Source organism: Meriones unguiculatus, chromosome 10, assembly GCF_030254825.1.
Source record: "Meriones unguiculatus strain TT.TT164.6M chromosome 10, Bangor_MerUng_6.1, whole genome shotgun sequence".
In the NCBI taxonomy this organism is placed as follows: domain Eukaryota; kingdom Metazoa; phylum Chordata; class Mammalia; order Rodentia; family Muridae; genus Meriones; species Meriones unguiculatus.
The window spans coordinates 4,979,233-5,006,932 of NC_083358.1; the positions used below are offsets into that span (position 1 = coordinate 4,979,233).

Genomic DNA, 27,700 nt, shown 5'->3' on the forward strand with positions numbered 1-27,700 from the left:
TTAGAAATGAAAAATTTTTTTAATTCCACAATGTACATTTTACAAACAGTGAAAGCTGAAAGTCTCTGTCCCCTGATGAAATGTCTGCTTCTGAGGCTCTAAGTAACAACCTAAAAAATGTACAATACCATATACACCAGTATAGTCTTACAGCCACTCTGGTCCTTAGCCAGGTCCCAAAGAGAAGGACAAAGGTTCAAGGGGCAGAGGACAGATCTCTACCTCCTGGCTAGGCACCAGGAAGCTCATCAGCATCAATTCAAGGGCTGGAGGGAGCGCGGTCTGCAAGGTACTTGCTGCTTAAGCATGAACATACAGTTCCCCACCATCCACATAACGCCGGGCATAAAGTCACGCCTGTAATCCCAGCCCTGGGAAGGCAGGAACAGGAGGATCCCCGGAGCGGCTGGCCCACAAATCTAGCCAGATTAAAGAAGAGACACACTCCCCCTCAAAAAGCAAGGTAGATTGGCTGGCAAGATGGTTCTGTAGGAAAAGGCAGGTTCTGCCACACCCGATGATCTTAGAACCCACATAGTAGAGAACTCACTCTCAAAAGTCGTCCTCTGTCCTACACATGTGCACCATGGTGCATGTGTGTGTGGACATGCACACGCAGACAAGACAAATAAATAAACGGAAAAAATCAACTAAGTAAGACAGCAATTGAGGAAGATGTACTATGTTAACCTTTGGCCTCTGCATGATCGTATGCACACATGAACACCTGTAGACAGACAAAAAGCTTTTAAAAAGTCGAGGGAGCAAAGGGATCCTCCCCAGGGCCATGAGCAGGCCTGAGGGGATGGCTGAGGCAGCCGAGGTGCAACCCTGAGCTCTGTGATCCCAGGGTGTTCTGGAGGAAGTACACAAGAACACTCTCCCAGGACTCCAAGCATTAAAAGGTCTCACAGAGCAGGCCTTACCACACCCCAGGATCAGCAGAAGAATATGCCTCTTTCAGCCCGTGGAGGCTTGGAGTTCACAAAGCCCTTCCTTTACTGCAACAAGAGGGCTGACAGATCTGCACCAGAGCTGGAGAGCTCCACCCAAAACAAGCCTTTTTGTGATTCCAGAAAAAAAAAAAAAAAAAAAAGGCAGGGGCTCTGGGGAAAGGACTGCTGTAAAATGGAATTAAATGTGACACTCCATCAGTGAAACAGACAAATGCCCAGGCTAGATGCCAGGGCTGACTGAGAAAATAAAATTTCTGATGCTGCCACAGGTCAGGGAAGGCCGTGCTTCTGCCCTTAGGCACAGACTGACTGGTGTGCTGGCTTCCTTTCCTCAGGACTGACTGGTCGGCTTCGTTTGTTAACTGGCTTACATTTTCCTGACTACTTCACTGAACTCAAACTGTGTTGGGTCAGGCAAGCTGTAAAAGGCATGCCTGGAAACTGGTCAGCTGTCTACTGAAAGCATGATGTTGCTCCCGCTGGCCCTACACCTGGGATCCCACAGGAGACAACACTCATGGCTTCAAGGAAGCCAGAGCCCAACTTTCTCTCCCATCTGAACTGACCACCTCTAGGTCAGGCCCAGGGTCTCAGGCCTCACCTATCTCCTTGGCTAGATGGCACCAAGTCCTAGCTCCCTTTTCTGTGGATTCTAAATGGAATGGATTCTAACACGTCTGTTTGCAGTTGTTTTAATCTGTTTCCCGGTTACTGACAGCTGCCTCCCAGCACAGGCCACGGGTTACGCAGGGCTCTCCTGCAAGCACTGCTCAGTGCTTCCTTCCTCCCGGCCCTGATTCCAGTCTTTCAGCCCCTCAGGAAGGGATGTGTCCTCCTCTAGGCTGCCGGTGCCCTCTACAAACTCCTCATAGGTGGACTTCTCTGCAAAGGGCCGAGGGCCCAAGAGTTCCACCATGTCGGCCTTCTCCAGCACTTCTTTCTCCAGGAGTCGCCTGCTCACCTGAAAAGGATGGACACCCATCAGGATGCTGGGTCACGAGCATATTATTGGTCCTGATACAGAACAGAACCTATCCCAAGCAGGCCCCTGAAGATGGATCACAGCCCGACCTGGGCCCCACGACCTGGCTCTGTCTGAGCGGGCCACTCACCTTCTCAACCTGCTCCCGGCACTGTGTGAGCAGCTGGAGGGTCCGGTCATAGGCAGACCTCACAAGGCACCGGACCTCCTCATCAATGAGCTGGGCCGTAGCCTCGCTGTACGGCTTCTCCACCATGGTTTCACCTTGTCTGGGGAGGTCAAAGGATACCTGGCCCAGCTTCTCACTCATTCCAAACTGCACAATCTGAAGAACAGGAAGAGCTCAGGGTAGGTCATGCCCAGGGCAACTACCAGGGCCACACGGTGGGACAGGGCTGCTCACCTGGGCATAGGCACTCTGGGTGACCCTCTTGAGGTCATCCTGGGCCCCTGTGGTGATCCGACCAAAGAAGAGCTGCTCGGCCACCCTACCCCCCAGCATCATGCACATGCGGTCGAAGAGCTGCTCCCGCGTGTACAGGTACTGCTCCCGGGGAAGGTACTGGGCATAGCCAAGGCCCTTGCCCCGAGGTATGATGGACACCTGAAAAATAAGAGCTTGGAGCTGAATCATTGTTTTTGTGCTCTTGGGGAAAACCCAAGTTGAGTTCCCAGTACTCACATCGGATGGCTTACAAACATCTGTAACTCCAGTACCCCCACAACAGATGGCCCTGTCAGGACTCTGTGAGGGCTGCACTCGTGTACAAACCTACACCCACCTACAAACACACGCACTCAATAAGGAGGCTGGAGAGATGGCTCAACAAGTAAGAGCATTTGCTGCTCTTGTAGCCAAAGGACCCAGGTTCAGTTCCCACTACCCACCTAATGCTCACAACCAACTAACAAATCCTGAGTTCCAGGGAATCTGACATTCTTTTGCTGAGGTGTACATACAAACATGCAGGCAACATACTCATACACATAAAATCTTAAAAAATTCACACTAATCTTAAAAAAATTCCACGGCTAATGTGTGTGGGCCTCAAACACTGTTCCATCAGGCACTGCACTGGCCCTTCATGACTAAGGATGGAGGGATAACTGCCCTGAGCTGGACCCCCTAGAGACCAGTGGAAGTGGCCTGAGGGGAGCGCCCGCCTGCACAGCCTCAGGTCTGACTACAGAGGCTCTGCAGGAACTGAATGCACAATTATGTGGACAATAGATCCAAAGCTGAAGACTTAAGCCAGGCCCCACCCCAAGCCAAAACCTCCTGTTCTGATTCCCTACCCCAAAAGGAATCTGACAAATCATAGACCAACATATTCCGTGAAAACTGAAAGGGGGCTGGTGACATAGCTCAGATGGTAAAGGCTGTTAACACCAAGCTTTATGACCAGAACCTTTATGGTAGGAGAAAACTGGCTCTCACCTGACCATACGTGCACACAGACGGACACACACATATGCATGCATACTTAAAAACAGAGAAAGGGGAGTAAAAGAGCCACACCTGTGAGTGTGCGTCACCCAGGTGGGCTGACACCTAGGAAGCCAGAGAGGGCACGTGGGCCCAGAGGCCGCCCAGGCCATCAGCTGATAAACACAGCTTGAGCAACTGACCTTCAGCAGAGGGTCTGCATGCTCCAAGAACCAGCCCACCACTGCGTGCCCAGCCTCGTGGTAGGCCACAGTTGTCTTTTCATTGGGTTGTAGGACCTGGGTCTTCTTCTCAAGGCCTACAAACCACATTCCAAGGAGTGAGAAACGGGAAGAATGTCCAGCCCCAAGCCCCCAAAGGCACCCAACAGTCTGGACTGACAGCCATATCCCCGTCCCAAGGCCTAGTGAGGAACGGCCCCCTCTAGATCACAGTGTTCCCTGAGCACCAGCTCCTCTACTCTGGGGTGAAGTCCATCTCCCAGCACTGGAGAGCACTCACTCGTCCGCTCTGACCAGCCCGAGTCATCCTGCTTTAGAAGGCCATTCTCAGGGCTGGAGCAATGGCTTAGCGCTTCTGGAAGCAGAACCCACATGGCAGCTCACAAACATGTAAGACTCCAGTTCCAAAGGGAGCTGACGCCCTCTACTGACTCGGTGGGCATTGCACACATGTAGTACACAGATTTACACATAAAAAATAAAAATAAATGTAAAAAAATTTTTTTTGAAGCAAGCCACTGTCAGCAGTCAAAAGTACAGATCACTTTCTGTTATGTCAAAAGACATCACTTTCTGGATGTCAAAAGCAACATCCACACACAGCGATATAGAGGGGAATGTTCTGAGTGTGCAGTCAGCCCGCTTCGAGCAGGTGCAGGACAGAGAGAAGCAGGTAATGCCATGCGCTTAGCTGCTGAGACCGACACTACACGGACTGGGTAACTAGCTCCTAGAGCCGCTGGAATAGCCCTCACTAGTGTCTGCACTCCTCCATACTATTAGGCTTTCAAGCAGAGCAGGACCTCGGGGATGAAGCTCAAGGGTGACTGCCAGCCGGCAGGCTTCATCTGCACTGCCACCTGCCAGGTCCCCTCTCCAGGAACCACACCAGACCAGCCAAGAGCAGCATTTGCACCTCTCAGTCTCCGAGTCCTGAGAGACCCTTAATCCACCTGACTCCAGAGCCTGCCTGGCCAGCACAGATGGGGGCCTGCTCCTGGTTTCCAGTGTGCTGGGTGGAGACAGACCAAGATGAAGAAACACACTAACATTCATGCTTTCAACAGTGCTGTCCCAAGAGAGCTCAGGCAGTAGGAACCCTGGGATGGACCCTGCCTAGCACACTTTTCCTATCATTCATCCAAGCTCCGCTCTCCCTCCAAGTCAATGTTCCCTGCCTTCTACAACCAATTCTAGCTCTGGTTTCCCAGGGCCTGCATGTGGCCTGCATACAATTCAGAGGGGAGTGAAAGCCGCTGGGAGAGCCCTAGTTCTTTTACTTTCTTTTCTTTTTCTCTTTCTTCTTTTTCTTTCTTTCTTTCTTTCTTTCTTTCTTTCTTTCTTTCTTTCTTTTCTTTTCTTCCTTCCTTCCTTCTTTCTTTCTCCTTCCTCCCTTCCTCTCTTCCTACCTTCTTTCCTTCCTTCTTTGTTGGTTCAGAAAACTGAACTGTTTTCTATATGCTGAAGTGAGGCTGGGCTATCCAAAAAAATCCCTTCCCAGAGGATATGGACTCACCTCCAATGACCCTCTCGATGGCTTGCTCAAAGTGCCGCTCCTGGACAGAAGGGCTAAGATAGCGGGCAGCAATCAGAGCTGCTTCGTTGCACACATTTGAAATATCAGCACCTTAATCAGAAAAAGAAAGCAAAGTCAGTGTTTCTGGCTGTTGGTGTTCCACCAAGATCAACTTTATTAAAACAAAATCTCAAGGAGAAACCAGGCTAAACTTCCCCAGAAAGTGAAGGTAGTAGAAATTGCTTCACCAGTCACTGTTACTTTTGCCAAGGCTTCTGGCTAGCTACACAATTTTATGGAATGGCCGCCACAGGCTTGTCTATTTGAATACGTGGTCCCCAGTTGGTAGAACTGTTTGGGAAGGACTAGGGGGTGTGGCTTTCCTGGAGTAGGTGTGTCATGGGGGATTTGGATTTGAGGTTTCAGTGGAGCCCACAGCACCCCCAGTTAATTCTTCCTGCTTCCTACTTGAGGTTTCAAATGTGAGCTCTTAGCTCTCTCCTGCTGTCACGCAGCTGCTCCACCTGCAGACTCAAACCCTCTCGAACCTTCAGCCCACTGAGATGCTTCGTTTTGGAAGTTGCCCTGGTCATGGTGTTCTATCACAGCAGCTGGAAGTGAGACTGTCTTGATGACATCAACTTTCCATCTTTTGTTTTTTTAAAATTATTTATTTATTATGTGTACAATATCTGCATGTATGCTTTCACATTATAGATGGTTGTGAGCCACCATGTGGTTGCTGGGAATTGAACTCAGGACCTCTGGAAGAGCAGACAGTGCTCTCAACCTCTGAGCCATCTCTCCAGCCCCCAACTTTCCATCTTAACTGTGGGAAGGATTTGGGCTGTGTGTGTGGAGACGAGTCAAGTGCTGATTGCTCTGTGACTAGACAGGACAGGGACAGCTCCCTCAGGCCCCTGCCACCTTGATCCCCCACCACGATGGGCTATAACCTGGAATGCTGAGCCATGGAGCCCTTTCTCCCTTGAGTTACTTCTATCAGAGTGTTTTATCACAGCGACAGGAAGAACTGACAGCAGAGCTTTCAACTAAAGCCTCGATCCTGCTCTAAGACACTTAATTCCTATCCCCACTCCAATCAATTACTGCACTTGGGTTTTCTGGATCTCTACTGAAACCCAAACCCTTACATGAAAGGGATTCTCATAAGACAAGGCTTGTTATGTCTGGTTTCTTTCTTTGAGCATTATTTTTTAGACTTATCTATGTTATGGTGTGTATGAGCACCTCATTCCTTTCTATTAAACTTCTTTTACTTTAATATCATGAGTCTGTGGCTCCATATGTGTCTAGGCATCACATGTGTACTTGGTGCCCAGGGGCAGCAGACTGGAGTAGTGGCTCTGAGTGAGCGTGTGAGTTCTGGGAACCAAACCAGGGTCTTCTGCAAGTCCAAGCACTCGATCTCGGAGCCCCTTTCTAGCCCCCAGTACTTCCTTCCTTTTTACAGCTGAAAATTGTTCTATAGAGTATGTACCATATATTGATCTACTCATCCACGGTTATAAATCTGACAGTTCCACATTATTACAAACAATGGGGCTATGAATATGTATGTTCAAATCTGAAATACTTTTTTTTAAATTTTGGTTTTTCGATACAGGGTTTCTCTGTATAGCCCTGGCTGTCCTGTAACTCGCTCTGTAGACCAGACTGGCTTCAAACTCAGATCCACCTGCCTTTACCTCCTAAGTGCTGGGATTAAAGGTGTAGACCACATCCACTTTTAATTTTAAAAATCAGTGTCAGTATTTCCATTTCTAGCTTTCATAAGAATACACTCTGATGACACATGCCTATAATCTCAGCACTAAAGGAGGCAGAAGCAAGTGGATCTCTGCAAGTTCAAGGCCAGCCTGGTCTACAAAGCAAGTCCAGGATAGCCAAGGCCGAACAGAGAAACCCTATAATAATAATAATAATAATAATAATAAATACATTCTGCTCTTTTTTTACCTCCTTTCTCCTCCTAGTAGGAATCTGTAGACATGAAAACATATGCTCTTTAACACAGATCTATAATTGGTGTTAAGTACTTGTTTTTACAGAAAAAAGTTATAAACCCAAACAAAATATTTACCTACACAGTCGCCTCTGAAAATGTGTCTTTCCTTATGGCCTCAAGTTCCTATCTATCTCCCTTTTGCTTCAGCCTGAAGAGTTCCTTCCTTTCCTGCAAGGCAGATCTACAGAAAAGCTCCTTCTGCCTTTTCACAATCTGCAGTTTTCCCTTCACTCTCTAAGGATAGTGCTGGCAGTCGCAATGCTCAGCTGAGTTTCCTCAGCACCCCATCCGTGGCTTCTGGACTTTAAAAAAAGCTGGGTGTCCATCATTGAGGACTGGGCTGCTCTGACACTTTCAACAGCCTCTCATACCTTTGGGTTTTCACACTTGATATGTAAGTCTTACCATGGGCCTGAGTTTATTTTTACTTTTGAGTCACTGAGTTTCTTGGATATGTGTATGCATTCACCCCTTTTATCCAGTTTGAGAAGTTTCGTGTCATGATATCTTCAAATATCCCTTCTGCATTTATTCTGTCCTGTCCTTCCCCCAATCCAATAGGTGGTGCTGGACTGCCGCAGGCCCCTCTGCCTCTTCCTTTCCTCCATCTTCTCCTCTCTCTCACCCACAGACACGACATTTGCTGTGACCCATCCCACGTATTCTGGTTCTCTTCTGCCTGCTTACACCTGCTCTGTCCCTCTACATTCTACCTCCAGTACTTTTCAGTTCCCGGTGTATTTAACTGTTTATTTGGATTTTTGAGACAGGGTTTCTCTCTGTAGCCCTGGCTGTTCTGGAAATCGCTTTGTAGACCAGGCTGGCCTCAAACTCAGAGAGATGTGCCTGCCTGTGCCTCCCGAGTGCTGGGATTAAAGGCGTGCACCACCACACCTGGCTCAGCTCCAGATTTACACTTGGATCCTTTTATATTTCCATCTCTTCACTACCACTCTGCTTACCGGACAGTTTCGCTGATTTATTTTAGTCCTTTGTCCATGTTTTCTTTTAGATCTTTGAGAATATTGAAGACACTTAATTGGAAGAACTTTTAAAATTTCATTTGTTTATATGTATATGTGTGAGAGCAGTGTGGTCACCAAAGGACAAACTGTGGAAGCTTTCCACTCTTTGGTTCACGGGGATCCCTTGAACACTCTCACTTGCCCAGTCTAAAAACCGGAAGCCAGGCAAAGGTGACACGGTGTGTGTGTGTGTGTGTGTGTGTGTGTGTGCGTGGAAGTAGGGGGATCTCTGTGAGTTTGAGGCCATCCTGGTCTAGAGAGAGTTCTAGGACAGCCAGGACTACATAGAGAAACCCTGTCTCAAAACAAAGTCCTTATTATGCTTAATGTTGTATTTCCTTGGGGAAAGATTTTAACTTTTCCTTCCTCTGTGAGCACACAACACCTGCCAGTTTGAAGACTTTACAGTTTTCTGTTAAATCCTCAACCAAAAAATTTCAGTACTTGCTTTTATTTTTCTTGATACATAGTTTTGCAGTGCAAAAACTATGTAGAGGCCTGTCACAGTGGCACACAGCTATAATCCCAGCACCCAGGGAGGCAGAGGCAGGTGGATCTCTGTGAGTTCAAGGGAGTTCAGGACAGTCAAGGCTACACAGAAAAACACTGTCTCAAAACCAGAAAACAACAACAACAAAAAACATGAAAGAGACATGTAAGCTACCCGCTTTCTGGGGAAATATCCAGGATTGAAACAGTTGTGCCTCCTACGCAGGGGTCAATCCAAAATTACACAGAGGAAGCAGCAGCCTTCAACAGGAAGAGCCAATGGAGTGCCACAGTAAGCTGCGATTTCCATGACTCTGTAACCATGCCAACAGTTCTTTTAACATGGGATTCGACATGGCCCATGCTGTCAGAAACAATGACAGAGCTCTGTCCTCAGTGTCTTTATAATCACAGAGACTACATGCTGCTCCCATTAGGGACAAGGGGTCTTGAGGAGGAAAGGTAATTTTTGTTTTTTTTTTAAATTTATTTTATTACTTACTTATGTGTATGTGTGTAGGTGACCTTGGTGGCCAGAAGTGTAGCTGGATTTTGCTACTTTGTGGGTTCTTCTTTTTCACCCTTTATCCACCCGGTTTCACCCCCTATCACTAGATAGGAGAGAAAGAAGGATAGAGGAGAGAAAGAGAGATAGAAATCCTTCAATCTAGTTTCTTCTTGTTTCTCCTTTCAGCACGACTAATAAACCACAACCCACCCCACCCACCCACCCCAAATGACCAACAACCACCAACCCTGCCTCTAGGGTGCTAGCATTTATAAATCCTGAGAAATACAAATATCACACACTTGCAGAAATTATCTGCAGCTGGCAAAACCACGCCCTCTGCTAGAGCAGGAGGCAAATCATAGTTAGCTGCTGTGAAGCAACCCCATATCCCACACCTGGGATTAAAATGGAAACATAGTCACAATATTTTGAGGTTTTTTTTTTTTTAAGAAACCAAATTTTCATAATTCTCACCACATAAGAGAGCATCAAGCTCCTGGAGCAAGAGGTGCTGGCAGCTGTGACCCACCCACCACAGGTGTGGGTACCTGGCGTAGTCCTTTGGAGGAGCAGCAAACAATCTCAGCTGCTGGGCCCTCTAATGTAGTGGCACCCCCAAGCTGAAAACCGCCAGGGGCCCAGCCGGGAAACCTAACGTCTGGGTAACTCACTCTATTCCTCAGCTGCACATGAAGTAGACACCTGAACTCTGCAAGGGGCCAGAAAATGGGGCCAGAAGGACACTGACACAGAATACCAAGGAGGCCCTTTCCATGTTAGCCTGGCAAGAGCTTCTCACCACTACAGCACAAACAAGCGCACAATGTGTGTGCGCATGCCTGGTCCAGTGCTGAGCAGGACACTAGAGGGAACTAGAGGGAGGATGTTCTACCGCCAAATGAAACAGAAGGAGAGAGCTGTGGGTCAGAGCTTCTACAATGACCACGGGGCCACGGTGGTCTTCAGAGGGTTGCTCTGGAGAGGCAAACAGGACAGAAAACCCCTTTGATAGGCTCCCACCCATTTCTGGGGTTCAAAGCACTCTGGTAGAGACACAAGAATCCTAGCACCTGTGACTAGGTTTTGAGAAGCCAAACAATCACTGCAGATAAGAGTCAAGCCAAGAGCAGCAAAGTGTGTTGTGACTCTCTCCTCAGGGAACGGCCCTCCGACACTGTCACCTCTGCAGTAGAGACTCCAGTCTACACAGAAACTCACCAACTCAAACGGGCACCTACAGCCTTCAGGAAGAAGGCTGAAGAGCTGAAGCCTTTGAAAGGTCTCAGGAGGCTCAGTGGTCCACAGGGTGAGCAGTGACCAGGACCAAATACGGTGTGCGCCTGTGGCTACAGAGCACTGAGAAGCACATAACGACCCCTGCAAAGACGCGCAGGAGCTGCCAGTCACACTCACCAGTGAAGCCTGGAGTGAGAGCTGCCAGCTTCCTTGAAAGGGTGTCTCTGGTGAGGCTTCCGTCCAGCTTGAGTGGACGCAGGTGGACCTTGAAGATGGACGACCTGCCTTTGATATCAGGGGGACCTAAAGAAGAACGTGAGACACACAAAAGCATGTTCTCAGAGTTTTTGGGATGGGTCTCCCCACGGCTACGCCAAAGAACTTCAAGTACAGACAGAGAGCTCCCTCCACCATCACCTGACTGCAGCAAGGTTGGAATGGTCAAAAATCCCAAGTGTACTTGAACTGGGCAAAGCCACAATCAAAACACCTTCTTGACCTAGGTATGTAGCTCATTGGCAGATGTACCATGAACAAGCCCCTGGGGTCAATCACCAGTAAAACACACAACTCTCTCTCTCTCTCTCTCTCTCTCTCTCTCTCTCTCTCTCTCTCTCATACAGTCTTTCACACACACCACACCACAAACTCAGATATACACACTCATATTCTCACACACAAACACATACACATTCACATACATAGGCACTGTCACACACACAGGCACTCACACACACACAGAAACCCCTCTACCTTCTAAATATTAAATCCACTCCCCAAGGCCACACGGCCCTGAACTGTCCTGAACACAGGTAATGTGTTCCACTTGGGAAATGTGAGGGGCAGGCTGACATCGGTGACCATCAGCGGAAGGACAAGGGATAAACTCTTGTTTTCTAAAGTATCAAGGTTTTATAAAACTGTATGAAAATCAAGTCTGGAGAACAGAAATCTGTTACACTGCTCTAGCCATTCACAAGGACATCTGGACAGCCCAAACCACACCTCTTATTCCCCAAATGCCAGATGAGTCCCAGCATGAACACCTCCAAAGGAGAAAAGGAGAAAAGGAGATCCCCATGCCTCTAACCTCACGCACTAAGGGGCTGAGATCCAAACCCAAAACATGACCTGCACTCACTCACCAATGTAGATCTGGCGGTCAAACCGGCCAGGCCGTGTCAGGGCTGGGTCAAGGATATCGGGGCGATTGGTGCCAGCTAACACTACCACATTAGTGGTAGAGTTGAACCCTAAACATAAGCAAGGCTGGTTAATGTGAGGAAAGGGCCGTTCCAAGCCCCCTCAGGCAGCTCCCTCCCCTTCTGCTTGCCCCACCCTCCTGTGGGTACCCTGTTCAGTCGCCCTAGGGACTCAGACCATCACCTCCTGCTGAGTGAGGTACACATCTACTGGTGGAAAGCAGACCTTTTCTCGGTGAACAGGGAACCTATGAGTTGAGATAGGCTGAGAGATAAAGCTCAGCGCGGGGAGGCGCCTCTGTACCCTGGCTCCTGCCAGTCTGATACTGTCTTGTCAGTTCTTGCTAACCAAGTCCTTGTGGAGGATTCATGGAGCGCAGCCAAGTAATGGCAAGCAAGGAACACCCATCCAAGGAAAGCCCGTGAAGATGGCGTCAGGATGTGCAAATGCGTCTCCTGTCCTGTCCTATCTCCACTTGGCCCCCTCAGAGGGGCGCACAGTAACGACATACTTCACTTGGCTTAGGTACTGAAGATTTAATCGTGGAGAATAAAAACAAGCTGCTATGCACAGAAGTGCACACAAGTGCTCTGGCTGTCTTCAGGACCACAGGGGTCATTGCCCTCGCCTACCTTTCTCTGACAACGGCTCCCTGGGACCAAACTACCAGTGCAGATAATGGGATATTTATACAATACCTACCTTCTTCCCAAAAGTCTAGAATCTTGTTACCTAGCAAGCAGAGGGCACCTGACCAATGCCCAGAGAAAACATCAGGAACTAAGGCCCCCCAAGCCTCCTGATCAAGGCAACCCCCACATGTCATCACAGCTTGCTCCTGGTCAAGACTGGAGAGGGTGCATCTGATCCCAGAAGCCATTCCCTCTGGCCCCCTTCGGCTACTTTTGTTGTGTCCTTTCTTTGTGCTGGATCACACCTAAATACAACTGCGTCTATGACTCGCTGGCAAAACACTGAACCCAGGAGGGCTTAGGGACCTCACATGACCCTAAAGCTAGGATGAAGACAGAACGTGCCAAAGATCCAGTGAGACCTTTCCAAACTCAAATGCAGAGAGATCCCATGGAGGTATACAGATCCCATGGAGGTATGCCCTGGCTAGAACAACTCTGAGATCAGCAGAACAAGGCCCATGAAAGGAGTATGGCTGTCCTGTGTGCACCAAAAGGGACATTCACACTCACATGCCTGGACTACCTCCCCAGGGAAGCAGGGGCCCTCATCCCGGCTAATTTCCTGCCCCCGTGAAGGAATTCCCACTGTGTAGTGAGGAGCACAGATTTCTCACTGTGCAGTGAGGCCCAAACACTGATTTCTCACACATTTGCTTGAGAGCATTCTTCCTTAAAATCAGAATGTGTCATTCAGACGCAGTGGCACATGCCTGTAATCCTGGCACCCAGGAGATGGAGGCAGGAAGAATCAGAGCTCCAAGTCAGGCCAGACAGTTAGATAGAAGAGTGAACACACACCCTGTGGAGGGTGAGCACCTACCAACCTGCCGCAGGATCCACTCACCGTCCATCTCCACGAGCATCTGGTTTAGAGTGTTCTCCTGCTCACTCTGGCCTCCCAGGTGGCCTCGGCCTCGTTTCCGGCCGATTGCATCAATCTCATCAATGAATAGAATACAAGGAGCATTTTTTCTGGCCATTGCAAACATGTCGCGGACCTGTAAAGGGAATCCAGACCCACTTTTGTTATTTACATTCCCATCACACAGAATAGCGCACCCTTGGTCCTCCTTTTGATGCATTAGGACCTCCCGGATGGGGTGCACTCGGGGCTTGTCCCACTAAAGCCTACCGCTATACCAGATGACTGACCATGGGCAAGAAGTGTGCTGGCATGTTCTATAGCTCACCACCTACCCGCGCTGGCCCAACACCAACAAACATTTCCAGGAACTCTGAGCCATTCACAGTGATAAAGGGCACATTGGCCTCCCCAGCAGTTGCTTTTGCAAGAAGAGTTTTGCCAGTACCAGGTGGACCAGTGAGCATTGCTCCCTGCAAGAGAAGAGGGACACATAGTTCTGCAGAGGGACAGACAGCATGCTGGGAACAGTCCCAGTTTCTACTCAGATCTAAAAAGGAATGTTTCCTAACACACACAGGCAAGTTATAGAACCAACAAGAATCTCATCAAACACATCACTTTTAGAGCCTAAGATTTTCAGAAAATCTTTTCCCTTTAAAAGATGAATGCACATGATTGAAGAAATGGCTCAGGAGAGGTAAGGACCCACAAGCACAGAGATCTGAGTTCAATTTCTACAACCAATGTAAAGAAGGCAGGCACAGAGATGATCACACTTGTAATCACAGCGTTAGAAGGCAGAAACAGGTTGATTCCCACAGGCCCAGCCTTGCCTAACTCATAAGCTACAGGCCAAAACAGAAGGCTCCTGAGAAATGACATCCAAAGGTGTCCTCTGGCCTACCCCCTTCCCATGTAAAAGTACACACACCTACATGTGCACACATGAATACGCACATGCAGGCATATAATCAGTGCACAGTTTATACAGACACAGCATCAAAATGCTCCTCACTCGGAGAAGATGGCTTTTGCAAGAATAGGCCTAGAAGTGGTTTAGAACCAGAATGCTTTCCTTAGTGATTACAGCCTAACTGCTCTCTTCTAAAACAGCAGACCAATTTGCACTGCCACCCAGGAGTGAAACACAATTGCCTGTTGAAAGCCAGCCTGGGAATCTTGTCTAGCTCCATAGCCTTTCTGACTTGAAGGGTGGACACACCTCATTTCCAGGGGTCTATCCATTGTTCAGGCCAGACATCTGAGAATCTGAGTGTAAACCCCCAGAACCCACATAAAGCTGGGCACAAGAGCAGTGCTGGTACATAAGATAGGAGGCAGACAGGAAAATCCACAGAAACTGTAGCCCGGCACACAGGAGCAAACAACAAGAGACTGTCTCAAACAAGATGGAAAGTGCGTTGTCCTCCGACCTTCACACATGGGCTGAGGCGTACTGTGCCAGCTGGTTTTCTGTCAATATTACATACAGCAGAGTCACCAAAAAGGAGGGAACCTCGTTTAAGAAAACGTTTCCATCAGCCTGGCCTGCTGACAGTTTGTGGGGTGTTTTCCTGAGTGATGACTGGTGCGGGAGGGCCTAACCCACCGGGGGGTAGTACAATCTGTAAGTGGCCCTAGGTTATATGAAAGAGCAAGCTGAGTAAGTCACAGGGAGCAAGCCAGCAAGCAGCCCACCTCCATGGCCTCCGCCTCAGGTTCCTGCCTGCTTGAGCTCTGCACTGACATCCTTCATGAACTCAGAAGTACAAGATGAAACAGACTCCTTTCTCCTGTGGTTTGAATGGCAATAGGCCCCACAGGCTGATTAGGAGCTGTGGCCTTATTCGAGTAGCTGTGGCCTTGTTCGAGGAAATGTGTCAGTCACCCAGGATGGGCTTTGAGGTTTCACATGTTCAAACCAGGCTCAGCGTCACTCTCTTTTCCTACTGTTTGCCAATCTAGATGTAAATTCTCAGCTCCATCTCCAGCACTGTGTCTGCCTACACGCCGCCTACCATGATGATAATGGACTAAACCTCTGAACTATAAACCAGCCCCAGTTAAATGTTTTCCATTATAAGAGATGCTTTGGTCATGGTGTCTCTTTACAGCAACAGAAACCCTTGCTAAGACACTCCCCAGCTGGGCAGTGGTGGCACACACCTTCAATCCCAGCACTATGGAGGCAAAGGCAGGAGATCTCTGTGAGAGTTTGAGGCCAGCCTAGTCTATAAAGTGAGTTCAAGGACAGCCAGAGCTACACAGAGAAACCCTGTCTTGAGGAAAAAGAAAAAAAAAAAAGTGAAAGAAAAAAGAACTCAAGACTGTCAACTTTGGTGACAAACTTCCTTCACAAAGCCACATACCCAGCTTAATGTATTTATCTGTTAATATGCAAATGTGGACACATACACACCACCACACACATGTGGAGGTCAGAGGTCAACTCAGAGAAGGTAGTTCTCTTTCCATCTGTCATATGGGACCCAGGTATCAAACTTGGTTCATTGGGCTTGCTGGTAGGTGCCCCTTGAAATAAAAGGGCCCTTTTTAAAAAAGATCTAAGATCCCGTTTCTCTTGGACATGGTGGCACACGCTTTTAATCCAGCACTCGGGAGACAGGCAGGCAGCCCTGTGAGGAAGCAGCCTGGTCTACATGGTCTACATAGCAAGACCCTATCCAAAACACAGCAAGGCTTGTAACTAGAGTTCAGAGTGCCAGATTACCACTGGGCCATTATAGATGGGAGCGTAACATTAACAAACAAACAAATGTGAGGTTTCTTGTTTTGTTTTTTTGAGACAGTATCTTCTGTTCTACAGCACAGGCTGACTCACTATGTAGCCTAAGTTAGCCTTGAACTCTTGCTAGTCCTCCTGCCTTCACCTCCCAAGTACTAGAACTATAGGCATGGGCCATCTTATCAAACATGAGAACTTTTAATGTTTATAATAAAGGCACTATTTCCACCTTCTATTGTGATTGACGGAAATACAAACTTAGGGAAAAAAAATCTTGTTAAATATTTGTCTATTCTAAATCGCAGCAATCTATAGTTGAACTTGGATTGTATCATGGTTTCCTAAAATCAATACCTTTGGAATTTTAGCTCCTAAGTCCTCATATTGCTTTGGGTTCTTCAGGAAATTCACAAATTCCATAATTTCCAATTTGGCTTCTTCACAGCCAGCCACATCTGCGAATCGCACATCAATGTTGTTCTTTAAGATCTTGGCTGTCGTCTCACCAACACTGAACAGGCCGACTCTTCGCCCACCACGACCAGTCCCCATTGGACTCCTCTTCATAGCATAGAGGAGGATGCCAACCAGGACCAGGGTGGGCACCAGGCTTCTGAGAAAAGAGCTGCAAAATCCAGGAAACCATCTGTTTACATTCATTTAGGAGACAGGTCAGTGCAGGGTGTTTGGCACTTTGTGGCCTCCATTTCCTTCTACCCTTCTCCGCCCTTTGAACCTCCTAACACTAGATCGGAGAAAAAAGTAATGTGGTCAGTGTTATCATTAGGCTGCTTCCTGCTGAATAAGGGTGTCAAGTTCCTTGAGGAAAGTTTGGCCTTTCCTCTCAGGGTATCTAATTTCTTCTTGTTTCTTTGCACACAACTATTTACCAAACAGCAACCGACAAACACCAGCCTATTGGGGCTCTATATACCCTCTCAAAAGTTCCCACAATTCCAAATGTCACACTCTTGCAGAAACTATCTGCAGCTGGCAAAATCACACCTTTGCTAGAGTATGAAGCAAATCATAGTCAGCTGCTACAAACCAACTTCCTATCTCCATACCTGGGATTAAAACGAAAACATGTTCCTATAATATTTCTGTGTTTCTTAAAGAAACCAAAATTCTCACTATGTTAGAAGTTCCATTGTTTTCCAGAAAAATAAGCAACTCTAAAACTTTCAGTGCACAAAAGGGACAGTTTCTAAAATGTCCCCAGGTCTGCCTGCAGATCTGGCCTGTCTGGTCCTAAAAGCACTGCCCTGCCCTGACCCACCCAACAAAAGGATTGGTAGGGCAGGAGGCTACAGCCTTAGCCTTTGACCATGTAGGTCTGACAGAGCCTTAACCATATGCTTTTCTCAAGAGACTCTGACCCAGCAAAGATAACAATAGCTAATATGTTTATTTTTCCTGTGTAATACTTTTTAAAGGCTGTTTGGCATTCTCTTTGCAATAAACAGACATACACCAGTGCCATGGTGTATACTTGGGAGACTGAGGCAGGAGAATCGTTAAACCCACAAGTTGAGACTTGAATGGCTAAAAGAGTGAGACTACATCTTAAAATAATTTTTAAACATAAAAATAGACCATAATGTGGGGCAGTGGTATTGCACACTTGTAATCCCAGCACTTGGGAGGCAGAGGCAGGCAGATCTCTGTGAGTTCGAGGCCAGCCTGGTCTGCAGAGTGAGTCCAGGACAGTCAAGGCTACACAGAGAAACCCTGCCTCAAAAAACTTTTTTAGCATTGATACTGTAGATATTAGCAGATGCTATAACATGTTAAAAAAAATAAACATGCTGCAAAACTGGTTAAATGCTGGATGTTTTGTGTTCAGCAACAGACGCCCCACACTGGAGCCTCCCTGGCCTCCTCGAGGCTAGGACTTACCCATCGCTCTCAGTGGTGTAAACCACTGCAGCCTGGTTGGTGGGCTCAATCCCCAGCTCCCACTGCGCAGACTCCAGGTTCCGCTCAAAGGTGTCGACACTACCAATGTTAAACCACACGAACTTCTGCAGAGACCAAAAGAGAGTTTAGTCTACGCCACTGTGTCCTGCACAGAATGGCTCCGTCATGTGCATCCACACTTGTGTTCTCAAATCCCTGACTCCTCAGCTAGAAAAGCCTCTTTCCTCGCTCTCTGACCATTAGAGACAGACTAATCCCTTCCTGAAGCCAGCTCCAGCGCCAAGCGCAAACAGCAGCTCGCCAGCTCTGGGCACACAGAACTTCAAGGCTTTAAGTTCTGGACAAAATATAAAATGCTACAATAGCCAAGGTCTTTGTCTTTGTTTTCTTTAGTCATATTTTTTGGCAAGTAGTTTTATTACTTGACAAAAATTAATTATAGTAGACTTAAAGGCTTCCTTATTAAGCATTATCAATTTAAGAAAGTAAGATAAACCATAATAATTTTAAATTTTCTGTTAAAATTTTTTGTGTATGGGTATTTTTCATGCTAAATATCTGTGCACTATGTACATGCCTGGTACCTGTGGAAGCCAGAAGAGGGCAACAGATCCCCTGGAACTGAAGTGACAAATCCTTGTGAGGCGCCACCTGGGTGCTGGACATATAGTTACAGCCGAGCCATCCCTCCGGCACAAACCACCTACAACCTGGACTGCTGGACAACTAAAAAGGTATTTCACTGAATGGACAAGTCTACTTCACACTTTTTTAAAATAATGTATCGAGGAGCTGGAGAGATGACTCAGCAACTCAGAGCGTGCGCTGCTCTTGCAGAGGGCCAAAGTTTGGTTCCCAGCACCCAAATCAGGAGGCTCACAACCATCTGTCACTCCAGCTCTAACACCTGTGTCCTTAGCAAGGCAAGCACCTGGACTCACATGCATATGCCCGCAGACACAGAACTAACAAAAATAAAAATAATGAGTGTAATGCCAGCCTGGTCAACACAGTTCCAACCCCCAATACCCAGTGAGATTCTGTCTCACCAAACAAATCAACCTGGGACTCTGGCCTTAAATTCACCTCTCACCTCGGGTATCGTCCCAGGAACAGGAACTACACGCACAAACTGCTTGTTCACGACCTCCAGCCGATCCACCTTGGAAAAGAGAAAAGCAGTTGTAACAGCCGAGGCAGGAAGCAGGGCTCAAGCCAACCAGGAGCACTGTAGCCATGGGCACACCTGCCCCCTAAAGACAGCGCATCATCCCATGCCCTTAGCAGCCCGGTCTACATTTTAGTTTCTTGCTCTCTTGGATCTGTAAGCTTGGGACATAAATCTCTTGTCACATTAATAAACAAGGATTCAAGAAGACGCTCCGATTTGTACATCTGAGCTCCATTCCAAACTTTAAAACCCTAAGCAGAATACGTTGGTCTTCTGCTGACAAGAGAGTAAAATCTCTTTATACAATGTATGAACGTGGGTGCACACGCCACCATACATGTGGGCATGAAAGGAGAACTTCAGGGGCCGGTCCTCACCCCCTACCTTGTTCTAGACCAATGGTTCCCAAACGTCCGAACACTGTGACCCTTTAATAGTTCCTCATGTTGTAGTGACCCCAACCACAGAATTATTTTCACTGCTATTTCATAACTGCAACTGTCATGAATCATAATCCAATATCTGTGTGTCTTGGTGACCCCTGTCTAAAGCTCATTCATCCCCCAAGGGGGGGAGACCCACAGGTTGAAATCCTCCATAGATTCTAGACATCTCTGTTTTCCCAATGCATCTTCCAGACTACCTGGCCCAAAGTTCCCAGGAATTCTCCTGGGATTCTGATCTCCCCATAGGTACAGGGACCACAGGCCACTTTGCTGTGAGTCCAGCTTCTATGTGGGTTCTGGGGATTTTAACTCAGATCCTCATGCCTGCACAGCAAGCTTCTACATTGAGCCATCTTCCCTATCCAGTTCAGTAAAATCCTGAGTATAGACCTGATCCTGATTCAGAAATACTTTATCCAACACACACACACAGACACACACACACACACACTGTCATAAGCAGTTCCAGAGGCTCATGAGCTGCTAGCAGCTGTACAACAGACTGACATGTACCTTTGAGAAACGGAAAAGGAGAAAAGAAAATAGGCACATATGTAATTATAGTACTCAGGAGGCAGGAGGATTAGTCAAAGTTCTAGGCCAGATTAAGCTACATACAGAGAACAATCGTACCTCAAAAACAACAACCACAAAAACAAAACACAAAAAAACAAAGCAAAAAACCACAGCGGGATACAACCCATTTTGTAAATGTGACGACACAGTGCTGTCCTTCTCGCTTAGGGTTTGTTTTGTTTACATGTCTGTGTGTCTACCACCTGTGTACAGGTGCCCATACAGGCCAGAAGACACGCGATAACCCGAGCTCAGGGTTCCAGACTGCTGAGCTGCCTGACATGGGAGCTAAGCTTCTCTGAAGAGCAACTCTTCCATCTTCTCAGCCATTGCCAATTTTTTTTTCAGGGGGCAAGGGGACAGTCTGAAGACAGGGTTTCTCTGTGTAGCCCTGGCTGTCCTGAAACTCTATAGACCAGGGTGGCCTTGAACCCAGAGATCCACCTGCCTCTGCCTCCTGAGTTCTGGAATTAAAGGTTGTGCTACCACCACCATTCATCAAACAGCTTCAGACCACTAGGGTATAAATGAATGACAAGGCAAGCCCAATCTTTTGTAAAGAGCCTCCCAAACACACTCTCGTTGTCCTCACAGGACGCCCACAGACAGCAGGTTGTGGCCAGGGAAGAGCTGTGTCCTCACTACTACTAGGGAAGCTACCAAGCACTTCTCACAAGATAGGGTCTCACAGGTCCAGGGCTGGCCGACAGGGGCCAGAGGCACAGGGAGGGAAAGAAAAGCTGTGAATCATGCGAGACTGAATCTCAAAGACAAACAGCTAGAGCCAAAATTCAGAAAACCAGCCAAAGAAGACAAAAAGCAGAATGTGATGTTAAGGCAGCTTCCACCCAGCCAGGAAGCGGGCCTGGCACTGCTCAGCACCATTCTTGCGAAAGATCATCTGGGTGTGCCCCAAGGTGGCTGCTCTGGACTCTCAGCCCCTCCCGAGCAGCTCCAGTACCGCAGGCCTCCTGCACAGCCCTTGTGCCCAGCACAGTCGGTAAATCTCCTCACCAGACCTCTGGCCAGGTAATACTGCACGAAGTGCTTCCAGGTGATCTCCTTCCCGGGGTCCCGGAAGTAGAGGTAGGAAAAGCCCACGGCCACACTGGCCCCCAGGACAGCCAGGCTCCGGAAATCCTTGTCGTCCCAAGGAAACTCCCCCTAAGAAGAAAAGATAACACGCTGTCTAGTTAAATGACAAGTGAGGGGGATTAGTTTTTGCTTATTTTTTTTTACTTATATGTATGTGTGTGTGCCTGGGAAGGGGGTGCCCATGGAGGCCAGAAGAGGGAGTTTGGTTCCACGGAACCGGAGCTCCAGGCAGTTATAGGCTGCCTGATGTGAGGATCAGGGTCCTCCCACAGAGCCTGAGCTCCTCGCCACTGAGCACATGCTCATCCACTGGAGAGTGAATGCAGAGACTCCCATAATCTGGCTGAGAGCTTTGCGACTGAGCCACACTCCCAGCCTCAGGACAGTTACTTTATGAAAGTGACAATTCCTGTTTTCAGTGTGGAGCCCTGGTGGGCATGGAACTCACTGTGCAGCCTGAAGCTCACAGAGCTCTGTCTATCTCCGCCCCTCAAGTGTTAGAATTAAAGGCATGCGCCACGAGGCCTTGCAGAAGGTTTTCTCTTATCGGGACTCTGTTAACTCAGACAGAAGTCTTGACACATTTTAATACATTTATTAGATTCTTTGAACTGTTTATGTCCCTCAAACATCCACACTGGAAATCAGCACCAACGGTGAAAGCATTAAGAAGCCGGACCTTAGCCAGACACAGTGTCGCAAATCTGTAATCCCAGGATTCAGAGAGGCAGAGGGTCTTAAAGGACACATTTTGTGTCTTCTTGCTATATAAGGATAAAGTACTGCTCCTCTATAGATGACACAACATATAAGACGCCATGAATGGAGCCTTGAAAACAGAGCAAAGCCTCCGACACATCAGCCTTCCTAGCTTGCACTTTCTAGCCTCTTTAATTTTGAATAAATGTACAGTATTTACGAAGTATGAAATCTAAGCAGGGCATGGTGGTGTGTATCTGTAATTCCAGTACTCGGAGGCAGGGATAGGAGGTTCTCCATGAGCCTAAGCAACACAGTAGATTCTAGTTCAGCCAGGGTTACATAAGGAGACCATGTCTCAAAAATACCCAAACAAACAAGAAATAATTTTGTCCAACAGCAGGAACAAAATAAGACAAAGACACTTAAAGCAGGAGCTCTGCATGGCCCACACCCTCTAGGGAAGTGAATGTCTGGCCCTGCTCTTCAGATACACAAACCTTTTGCATCCGTTTCCACCAGGCAAAGTCATCTTGCTTCCCTCCTCTCTTGCCTCCATTTCCTCCAGATCCAGCATTATTTGGTTCTACAGTTTGGAAGATTAAAAAAAGAAAGACAGAGAGAAGAAGTCTTGCATTACAACAGAAAAGAGGTATATATAATTTCCCAAGGAAGAAAATTCAAAGGAAAAAGAGGAAGGCCTAGGGAGGCAGCCTGTGTTGTGCCTGCTCTGCAAACATAAGGACCTGAGTTCAGGTCCCAGCACCTGCGTGAAGAACCAGGTGCAAGGGGCTTGTGGGACTCAGTGCTACAGCAGCAGAGACAAAAAGCATCCCCAAGGCGTACTGGTGAAGCCAGTCCAGCCTTCCCAGCAAGTTCCAGGTTCAATAACAGACCTTGGTCTAAAAAATAAGGTGGAGGCATGGTGAGACGGTTCATCAAATCACTTGCCACCAAGGACGACAACCTTATTCTAGCCCTGGAACACAAGTGACAGAAGGAGAGAACCAACTCTGGCACAACCTCTGCCTTCCACTTCTCTCTCTCTCTCACACGAACACAAATAAATAACGTAGTTAAGAAAATTAAAAATACATTGGAGGGTGATTAAGACAGTCAGTATTGACCTCTAGCATACAAACACATGTACATATATGCAGAATACATGCACAAATAGGCATACCAAAACAAATGAATAACAAATTAACAGAAAAAAGGAACAAGCTGAGAGATATTGTTGGAAAGCAGCTTTAGATACATATAAAATCCCTTAAATTTTACTTTGTGAGCTTCAAACATAAGCAGTTTTGTTTTGTTTTTTTGAGATGGGGCTCCATTATGTAGCCCAGGCTAGCCTGAAGCTTGCAAGCCTCTCCCACCCACCACAACACACACTTCAGCTATTCGTAGCTCCAGTTCCATGGGGCCTGATGGCCTTTTCTGGCCTCTCTGGGCACCAGGCATGTACATGGTACACAAACATACATGCAGGCAAAACACTTATGCATATAAAATAAAAATAAAAAATACTAAAAACACTGAACTGTAAAACACGACTGTCTGACTTATCAAACTGGCCTTTTTACCTTTTTCTGAAGCTACTGAATTGGGTTTGTGTTTCTTCTGTTTTTATTCTTAAAAAAATTTCTTAAACCCTTAGGAACAAAATGGAGAAGTTCTAGCATTTTTAAAAGAAAAAAACAAAACAAAAACACACACACTCAGAAAAGCAACAATACTGAGAAACGGCTGAGAAAGCAAGAAGAAAGTTAGCTCTCCTTCCTGCCTCATTTCTTACACGGTCAAGGCACCATGCAGCCCAGGTTCGCACAGACATGTGGGCAAGGGAATATTTTCTTCCACTCTCTGGAGACCTGTGTGCATGATCCCATTGCTCAGCACACTAAGCCCAGCCCATGGCTTGCTCTGAAGGGCTCCCAGGAGACTGCTGTGCTCTAGGTAACTAGTCTACATAACTAACACCTGTTTACTTTCTAAACCTGAGGCTGGGACCGCAGAGTCAACTACACAAAAACACAAACACATTCCCACACCTCCCGAAAGGTTCACACAGACACACCATCTGGAAGTTCCACTTTTGCCAGCGTCAATGACTATCAAGAGGGAAAAGCTCAACAGGAAAACCAGCAGAGAAAGACTAGGAAGATCCCAGCTGTCATGGCCCCTTGTCACCTGCTCAGTCACTGTGGCGGACTCTGAGCAGGTTGCACCAGCCCTGCCAACCCTGCAGCACTGGTGAAGGTGGATGGAAGAAGGAGTTCCGTACCTCTGGGAGGTTTTGAATACAGCCTTGGAGAAAATGAAGTCAGTCTTCCCTGCAGAGCCAGCTGCTTGGAGCATCTCCCTGGAGGACACTGAAACAGAAGAAAAGATGAGGGTACACACTGCATCCTCTCAGACTGGCCAGGACGGGATGAAAGGGACAGATTCACACCACACCGAGGTGTGAGCTATTACTTTACCTACTAAATATGCAAGTAATAAATACATCTGCCACCTGCCTGTGAGATGTGAGCTCTCAGTGCTTTCCCAGCTACCTGCTGCCATGCCTTCCTGCCCTCAGGAACTCCGGACCCTCTGAAACCTTAAGCTTTCTGGTGTAAGTTGTTTTGGTCACAGTGTTTATCACAGCAACAGAAAAGTAACTGAGACAGATGGTTGGTCCTTTTCTCCTTACTTGAGAGCATCAAGTCAGATACCACTCTCACTGCAGATGGAAACATTGTACACAGACCTGTGTTCCCTTCCTGGCAGAGAAGCTTTGTTACCCTGCTCTGTTAGGTACAAAGCCAAGCTATGGATGTGGCACATCAATGGCTCTTTCTCTCAGACCACACTGCAGAACCCTCCCTAGCTGTGTCCCATCAACACATACAGCTGACACAAGCAGCTCTTATAAAACATCTTCTGGCCTGGCTTCTTCAGAAAGCCCTTCTTCATTCCTGTAACACAGAACATACCAGCTGCACCTACCCCAAGGCAATGTTGCTATTCTACATGCCTGGGCAAGGCTGCCTCTACCTCTATTCCTGCAGGGTCCAGATGATCAGTTACAAAGCACTTAACTGCTATTTTGCCCTCTTCTCCTCACGTCATATCACCTCCACACACGCCATACACTTGCTCACTTTCACCCGTACACACATGCCAATGTGCCCTCTGCAAACAATGTTCTAGATCTCCTTTTCTGCAAACAATGTTCTAGATCTCCTTTTCTGCAAACAATGTGCTAGATCTCCTTTTCTGCAAACAATGTGCTAGATCTCCTTTTCTGCAAACAATGTGCTAGATCTCCTTTTCGCCTCTTTTTTCAAAATGTGTGAGTGCTCTATCTGCATGTTTACTTGCACGCCAGAAGAGGACATCAGATCCCAGAAGAGGACATCATGGTTGTGAGTCGCCATGTGGGTGCTGGGAACTGAACTCAGGACCTCTTAACCACTGAGGCATCTCTCCAGCCCTACAAAGACTGTGTTATAGACAGATTATAGGATAAAAATGATCACTTGGAGGATGGGCATGAGGCATGTGCCTTTAACCCCAGTAATCGACTGACAAAAGACAGGTAGATCTGTGAATTCCTAGCCAACATGGTCTGTACAGCCTGTTCCAGGTCAGCCATGGTCATGGAGTAAGATCTGTCTCAAAATAAAATCACATGAAAGAACTAACAACAGTGTTCAAATCTAGCTTAAAATCTAGAAAGCAGAGTGCTACTATCTTCCAGGTTTTAAGGGAACCCCTCAGCCCACAAATCATAACATCTTCAAAGGAGAGCTGATGCTAGAGCAGTCTTTGCCTGACACCATATTCCCTCGCCAATAAAATATCAACAATACGTTTGTGGTTTTTTTTTTTTTTTTTCTGATAGAGAAAGTAAAATGAGTCAGCCTGAGAATTCTGTCATATATGGAATTTCCCTAGTGACAGTCTCGGGAAGCTCAAAGTTACAAGATCCACAATGACACTAGCAAAGTTTTAAAAGCCGTACCAACTGCTTAGAGAGGAGACGCCAGTGAAGGCCACACTAGGGTGGGTTTTTTTTTTTTTTTTGTGACACAGCTGCCTTTGAATCCCCCATGTTCCTTTAAGCAGCCCCAATAAACTCAGTGATTCACTAAACTAAATTTGGTTGGAAATGTTTGTTATATACCACTTTCCTCTGGGATTGAAGCATTTACTTCTGCAGGGACACTCCAAAAGATAAGCACACAGCCCAGAAAACCCCTGAAACTGACCAGATTCATTAGGTCTTTCCCTCTCAAAAATATATACAAAAAGACTGAGTCGCTCTCAGACAAAACAGACCACAATGAAGGCAGACTCTCAGAAAAGCCCTGTTGCCTGGCAGAAGAGGAGAAGAGGCTCAGACCAAATGAGCCACCAGGAAAGGTCACTCTCCAGCCTGCTGAACCGGGAAGCTGTGAAGGGTGGCTCCGGTTTCCAGTTTTGTGTGCTGCTTGTCTCCCGTGCTTGGGTGAGCTCTGATGACCTGTCTGAGTCATGTCTCACCAGGAAAAGTCTCATGACCAACTCAGAGACCACTCAACATACTTCTTTCACGAAGATATCAGTCCACAGCAGCTCACTGACTCCGAACTGCCTGAGCTGAAACAATCTGTAAGGTTCACTATACGGCTGATCTTCACTAGGTCACTAGGTCAACTCCCAGAACAGGATCTTCCACACTGGACACGACTCTGCAAATGACAGTGCTAAAACCGAATGCAAAGATTCCCTCCTGGAGAGAGGAGGGCGGCTCTTCAAACTCAAGAAGCTCATAAACCTTATGCTCAGGAACTTAAAAAATCCACAAGGTCCATCCCAAAACTACACAGGCAGCTAAACAACTGCTGGTGTGTAGGTGTGACTGGCTCTCCAGTGGCACCGACAGCAGGTTTATCAGGGAGCTCCAGGGATGCAGTTTTTCCTTGGGTTGTCACCTACGCGTGGGCCTTTTAATGATGAAACTACTTTTGAGTCACTCCTGTAGATAACCCTTCCCCCAGTGCTCCCGGAGTTAATTCCAATAAGCTCACTGGTTCACAGAGCTGGAGGAATTTAATAATTTCTTTGACTCATCAATGAGCGTCCTGTCTAGGGTAAATAGACATTTGCTCACGGGAAGTTACACAACACTATTATCATATTAATAGGGAACAACAGGACCAAAACCGAGCTGAGTCTGAACAGCTCTATGGCCCCGTGATGAGTAATAACACAGATCTATTTGAAGATGGAGACTCAGCACGGTTAGTTCCAGCATACCTATCTTTCTCAATGGTGAGCCTCCTTACTGTAACGGCAGACGCACACTCCGTGGGGGGGTGGTAAAATATGTAATAAGGCCAAACTACCTAAGAAGGAAGCATCAATGGCGGGAACCCCTGGTAGCCATCTTTCTCTGCTTAGGATGGAGACCTACGCCTCCTTAGTGAATAAAGTCTATCCATACACATACATACAAGTAGCCAAATAAAGGCTACATCGCACTCTCCACCCGCCAAAGTATTAGGACCAGCGGTAGGTAGACCCTGCTGGAGTCTGAGGAAACCAGAAAGCGGCTGCGCGGCTCGACCTAGCCGCAGACTGATGACGTCACGGAGACGCCCAGCGCAGCCCCCACCACGGCGCAAGGAACCTGGACACAGCGCCTCCCTGCTCACCTGCCCAGCGGTGCCACGGGGCCTCGCGCTGCTCCACACCGTCCCGCCGCCTCCTGCGCGCCCGCCACATTGCCACAGTTTGGAGAAAGGCCAGGCCAGGGCCCGACTGCCCGCTGCCCCCACCAGCCGGAGTAACATTCCCCCGCCCTAACCTCGCGCCTCCTGGGCGCGCGCACGCGCAGCCG

General features: G+C 47.6%; 1 protein-coding gene across 1 annotated transcript; it reads right to left on the minus strand.

Moving 5' to 3' along the window:
- LOC110545245 (AFG3-like protein 1) lies at positions 1-27,700 on the minus strand. The gene is made up of 16 exons (XM_021631226.2): positions 27,516-27,700; positions 24,116-24,203; positions 22,329-22,414; positions 21,049-21,198; positions 18,935-19,003; positions 17,821-17,945; positions 16,276-16,546; positions 13,508-13,645; positions 13,155-13,308; positions 11,558-11,665; positions 10,590-10,715; positions 5,123-5,233; positions 3,568-3,683; positions 2,342-2,542; positions 2,069-2,263; positions 1-1,917 (listed from the first exon to the last, which is right to left on the minus strand). The coding sequence occupies exons 1-16, from the start codon at positions 27,651-27,653 to the stop codon at positions 1,699-1,701; spliced, it is 2,295 nt and encodes a 764-aa protein (XP_021486901.1). The 5' UTR covers positions 27,654-27,700; the 3' UTR covers positions 1-1,698.